Below are 6,000 nucleotides of genomic sequence, written 5' to 3' on the forward strand. Positions count from 1 at the left end.
GACAGGGCTGGGTTCTTTGGTTCTGGATTAAGGGTACTGGGCCTCTAGGGCTCAGTATGGGATGCTGGTTTCAGGCTTGTGGTTGGTGAAAATGGCAGTGAGTTGAACACATCTCAGGGGTGGGATGTCTGCTGAGTGTTCCCAAGTTACCCTGGAGCTTCTTGGGAAGGTGCAGGGAAAGGGGACTAACTTCTGCCCTTCCCTGCTATGTTGTGACTGCAGTGTGAGGGTGCACATGCATCGCAGGTGTCCCTACCCCCCACCCGCCCTGGTGTGTATCCCCTCATGCCTCAGATAGAGGTGTGGCAGCAGGGAAGCTCAAGGAGACTGTGGAGACAGTGCTGGGGAGGGCGTGGCATCTGTTACCTGTGTCTTAGGCAGCTGGGTTTTCTTAGCCTTCCTCCTACCCACTTGCCCAAGGGGCCTAATAATGTGCCTCTCCCAGGGGCCTTGGAGCTTTGGGTCCCAGAAGAGCAGACTCCCCGGACTCAGTCCATACTCATCACGTTGGAGGGGCAGTACTAATGGCTGGTTCTACCCATCAGGCCTCAGATGAAGACACTTTGAGAGGAACCCCCACCAAGAAGGCAGTGACCTTTGATCTCAGTGACACGGAAGACACAAGCAGTGAAAGCTCAGAATCCTTTCCCCTGCTTCACAGTGAGCCATGGCGGCAGCAGGGAGGTGAGCAGGAGAGAGGCCGTGGGAGGGGCGAATCCCAGAGTATTTGGAGATGGGGGATGTTGGGGACACAGTGCACTCCCCTTCCCTCAGCCCCACAGGGGTGTGTGTGAGCCCTTGTCTGAACTAGATACTTGGTAAGAGCTGGGTTGGTGGCATACTACGAGAGCTTTCTGAATGTTGTGGACTGTCCCTGTTAGCCTCTTCTCTTTCAGGGTCTCTTGGGAGGCTGTCTCTCCTCTCTGTTCTGGCCTGCAGGAGGGCACAGGGCCCTCTCTTCCTTCTCTCTAGGGGCTTGTACCCCTGCCCTGGGCCTGCTCTGTCTGGAACAAGGAAGCCCCAGTTATCCTCTGTCCCCTTTGTAGGGCCAAAGGGGCTATTGTCTGCAGGAGCAGGGAGGGTCAGCCAGCAGGTGCCATTGTCTGGGATGTTCCAGGGCTCTGAACCTGAGTCCCTCCCTACCATCTACCTCTTTCCTTTCAGTTCCCTCCACCTCGAGTACCATCTTCCCCAATAAGATCAATTACTTGAGCAGCTCCCTCCAGCGGATCAGCAGTGAGCTCAACAGTGTCCTCAACATTCTGGGCAGCCTCAGCACCCAGCCACCCCCTTCGCTCTCCAATTCTTGGCCATCTCAGTTCTTGCCGAGGTCTTCCAAGAGCACCCCGCTTCCCTCCTACCCCTTTATGAACAGGGTTCCATCCTCGTCTCCGGTTACACCCGTGTCCACTCAGTGGGCCTGGGACCCAGGGCTGGGCCCCCGGCTCCCCTCTGTGACTCAGACAGTGGACGACTTTCTTTTGGAGAAGTGGCGCAAGTATTTTCCCTGTAAGCCTCCCTGGGCTGCCCTTGGTTTTGGCTGTGCCTTCCTGCTTTCTTCCTCCTCCTCCATTTTATTCTACCCTCTTTGTCCTACTATTCCTTTCTTCTTCTTGCTTACCCCGTCCCTGCCCCCAATTTTGGTCCATGGCTCTGTCTCTGGATCCATGCTGAAGACCTTGCCGATGGCCCTGCAGCCGGTGGCTCTGTGGATCAGGATGGTTAACATGGAGCCTGGGCTGACTGGGGCCTTTATTATGTATTGTAGAGCTCAGCAGACCCTAGAAGGTCGTCATTGTCATTATCATAATGGCTCCCATCTTGTGCAGTACATATGAAGGCCAGGCACTTCATATCTGTCTATCTTTCCCCCTTTAATCCTTATAATAATTCTTGGCAGTAGTAATCATCCCCATTTTATAGATGAGTAAGCTGAGACTCAGGTTAAGTAATGGGCTCCAGGACACCCAGTAAGTGAGTAACAAATCAGGTTTTGACCTCATATCTCTATGACTCTAGGATTTTGCCTCTAATCCCTTAGCTGTGGCTTCCCTTTACCTGTGGCTTCCCCCTTACCTGTAGCCTCCCCTGGTCTCATAGCCCTGCAGGGAGTATGAGAGGCTATAAAAACAATCATTTGAAGGAAAATATGGGGGAAAAAATCTTCTTTCTGCCTTAACCCAAATTGAAATGTAAATTAAATTTTAGAAATAAATAGAACACTTCCCGTCTGTCACCTGTCTCTCATCTCTAGGCTCTGAAGCTCCCCCTGCTTTTGTGTGTGTGTTCTGGGGTGCTGCCTCATCTGTTTCCAGGGGGGCCAGAGGTTCTGGTGAGCAGCAAGGCATCCTGTGGGGCCTGGGTCTGGCTCCACTGGACCAGGGCCCCTGAGCTCTTCCCCTCCACTCCCTCAGCTGGCATCCCCCTGCTCAGCAACAGCCCTACCACCATGGAGAACCGCCTGGGCTATGTGTCTGCCAGGTAAGCCTCCCAGTGGGCTCTGTGGGGCAGTCAAGCAGCTGTCTCCGCTCCCTGGGCAGATGGGACCTCTGAGGGCAACAGACTCCTGGTCCTGATGGCCTAGGAGGTTAGACAGATCCCCACAGAGCTGCCACACCTTGCCTAGGACTGAGACGCCCTCCACAGTGGGGAAAATCAGATGAGGAAGCTGCCTGTGGTACCTGTGGTGGGACCCTGCACACTGCCCCGTAGGCTGGCCTTTCCACCCTGGAATCTGGCCTTTGTCTTTACCATTGAGCTCTTTGTCTACTTTCCACAGCTCCTTTCTTCTCTAAATCCTGCTAAGCAACATCTGGAATGAGAGGGACACCCCATTGGGGAGACAGACGGGCAATTCTTTAAACCTGTTATTAATTTCCCATTCATCTTCTTCCTTGCCAAGTGTGCCTCCCCCTCCCTGAGACCCCAATTGGAAGTCCCCCACCGTCTCTTTGGGCCAGCTTGGGAGCTGAGGCTAAGCAAGTATTGAGTTGATCGAGGGGAGCTCCTTATTGAAAGCATTTGTTGGAAACAGAGGTGGAAGCCCAGGAGTGGCAAGCAAGCACCTAGGAATGGGCAGAGGGTGGCTACCACCCTCCCTTTTGGGAACTCAGTTTGTCTTTCCAAAAGGGCAGCTTCAAGTTGCTAAAGAGATCTCTGAAAAGGCTATTTCTGGTACTGGTGAGAAGAAGAGCTATGGGTTGGCTTCTGGTTGGCTCTGTCATATGTCCCCTTTCATGCAACACCTTTGTTTGTACTCTTCCTCTTCTCACCCTCTCCTCCTTCCTCTTCCCAGTGAGCAGCTCCGCCTTCTGCAGCACAGCCATTCCCAAGTCCCCAAGGCAGACAGCACCAACTTTCAGAGCATGATTGATGCTAACCGCAAATGGCTAGAGCGTTTCAAGAATGAGTCCAAATCGTATCCTTTCAACTGGTCCCCAAACCACAGTGCCTTCCTGTTGTAGCAGTCAAGCTGGTCAGGCTCCGCTGGTGCTCTGGGGGCCAGAGGAGGATCCACTTCAGCCTCTGACTCTTTTTTGGCTCCATCTGGACATGCTCAGCTGCCCAGTTTTCCTTCACCTCATGGCCAGACATGTTTTTTCTTCGGTGCCCAAGCCTACAGCCACTTCCAGCATGATGTTGCAGCTGGGCCTGGATGATGACAACGTCCTGCACGTATACCACTACTGAGTGACCAGTCGGCATGGGGAGACTCCTCCCCCTCGGGACCCAGGCCCAGGGAGCCACCTGTACTTCCTGCTTCTGAGAAAGCATTTTCCTGTCTGCTCTGCTGCACCCCTTAGGACCTGAAAGAACCACAGGGCTGGGTGTGGGTGGAAAGGATGGTGTGACTCAAATAGTAAGCCATACTCTGTGACCGTGGCCCGTGTTTTGACCTGAAGTGTGTGAGCTTCTTTGAGCTCCTGCATCAACATGGCAGCACTGATGGGCATGGCTGCTGCTGGGCCTGCTCAGGGATGGAAGGCAGTTCTCTTCAGAGCCAAGGGGATCCTTCCAGAGCCACCCTGGTCCCTTGGACCTTCAGGGACCTGCTTAGAGGTTCCCAGCACACCTGTACTCTGGGACCTGGCTCCTGTGGCCTGCACCTATCTCCAGTACCTCAGCCTCGGAGAGGTCAAATCCTTTCTTTGTTCTTTTGTCTTTTTTTTTTTTGTTTTGTTTTGTTTTTAATGTCTCCTTTTTTGAACATTCTTTCCCTCCTAGTGACCATCTCAGGATTTGGTTCAGCTGTTTAGGCCCTGCCGGAGGCTGGACCTCAGAAGTTTTGCCTCTTTTCTCTCAGCCAGCACTGTGCTTTCCTCAGGGCTGTCTTCAGGAGCACCCTCCAATTCCCTGAAGCTCCTGGGAGCCCTCCAGCCAGCGTCTCAGGTCCCAAGCACACCACTTCTTCAGGAAGCCAAAAACCAAAACGAAAAACACCCGCAGGAAAAGACTGGGATGGCCTCTGGTCCTCATCTTGCTTTCTCTTTCTAGAGTACCTTCGGTGCATTCATGGACTCGGTTTCTACCTGTCTTTTCTACCTTGCCGCCCCCTGCCCCAATCCCACTGCTGCCTCTTCCCAGAGCTTAGTGTAAAGACTGGACCAGTGCCCAGCATTGTCAGGGGGGCCCTTATACCAGGTGGAGCTGCTGTTCTCAGGCATCTGTCCCATTGTTTAAACAAAGTGTCCCCATTTTTCATGTCTTGAAAGCTGTGGGGTTGCCCTTGCCAGAGAAACCAACACTCGCTGTCTCACCACTCATTTCTTTGCCATGGAATAAGACTGAGATCCAGTTGGCTTTTTTACCCCCTCACATATGTTTTAGGCATCAGCCTACCACATAGAAAATGTCCTATTTGTTATTTGGCTTATTCTGTGTGCTTTGGGAATAGCTCATGTGATACGACCAGCTCTGGTGACAATCCTGTGTTTTATGCATCAATTAAAATCTCTGCAGGTCCATTTTCTACAAGTCCCGTGTGTGAATGTGTTTTCTTTTTAGAGGCCTTTGCTTCCTTTCTCCTGAGAAGAAGGCAGGAAGGAAACACGAGTATTCATGGGACGCCTCCCTAGGCATATGATTAAGTCACCACAACAATGTACTGATGTAGATACTGTTGGCTCAGTTTTTATGGATGAGGGGAAACCAGGGCTCAAAGATGTTGGAAGTGCCTGGGGTCCCCAGTAAAGTGTAGAGCCCCAGAGTCCATCCCTGTTCCCCCAGAGCACCCTCTGCCCAGCTGCCAGTCCTTGGGAAGTGCTGATGTTCTCCACCTCTCCCATTGCCCCCTCCCTGTTCTGCCAGCTGGAGATCCATAATGCCATTTCCCAGAGGCCAGTGGGTTCCACTTTCATTCATTGAAAGATAAATCCCCACAAGGTGCTAAACTGGTAGTTAGGTGAGTCTTTTCTGTTCCATGGGTATGAGCAGCAACAAAACTGCTAGGAGAATCACCTGAGATGGCCCTGTTATACAGATTTGCACACAAACCAACGTAAAGATAAAACATATAGTAGACATTCCCGCCCTTTCTAGAAAGGAAGGAAAGACCAGAGGGAGAAGCAGGCAAGCTAACATTTGTTGAATGTCTTCTGTTGGCTAGGTGCTTTTCATATATTCTTGCTTGCAATCTTTACCTAATGAAGTTGGTATTCTTATTTTATAGATGAAGGAATTTAGGCACCGGAGAAATTAGCCCATACACCTAATGACCAGGACTTGAACCCAGGTCCACATGTCTCAGAAAGTTGAGTTCTGATGCCCCTGTTCCACTGTGTCAGCACCCTCTGTCTTCCTCCTGGGCCGCTTGGTCTAAAAACCTGGGTTCTAGGAAGGCGGTGGCTTCTAACTGAATGGGGGGCTTCCTGGGACAAGGTTTACAAAGGGACTCCAAAATCGTCTCATTCTTCCTCTTGTGGATTTTCAAATCTAGCTAGGAGACTAAAATCGTAGACCTGAAAAGAACTGTGTTAGTCTTTTAGGGCTGCTTTAAGAAAA

General features: G+C 51.7%; 1 protein-coding gene across 1 annotated transcript in view; it reads left to right on the forward strand.

Annotated features, from left to right (window-relative positions):
* Cep164 (centrosomal protein 164) overlaps positions 1 to 4,931 on the forward strand; it is a 64,796-nt gene extending 59,865 nt beyond the window's left edge. Inside the window, exons 28-32 of the mRNA XM_026396335.2 lie at positions 546 to 684; positions 1,165 to 1,509; positions 2,415 to 2,481; positions 3,296 to 3,418; positions 3,591 to 4,931. Of these exons, the coding sequence (XP_026252120.2) occupies positions 546 to 684; positions 1,165 to 1,509; positions 2,415 to 2,481; positions 3,296 to 3,418; positions 3,591 to 3,690 (774 nt within the window). The 3' untranslated portion in view covers positions 3,691 to 4,931. The remainder of the gene's footprint in view (positions 1 to 545; positions 685 to 1,164; positions 1,510 to 2,414; positions 2,482 to 3,295; positions 3,419 to 3,590) is intronic.
* Positions 4,932 to 6,000: the final 1,069 nt, after the last annotated feature.

Source organism: Urocitellus parryii, chromosome 4, assembly GCF_045843805.1.
Source record: "Urocitellus parryii isolate mUroPar1 chromosome 4, mUroPar1.hap1, whole genome shotgun sequence".
In the NCBI taxonomy this organism is placed as follows: domain Eukaryota; kingdom Metazoa; phylum Chordata; class Mammalia; order Rodentia; family Sciuridae; genus Urocitellus; species Urocitellus parryii.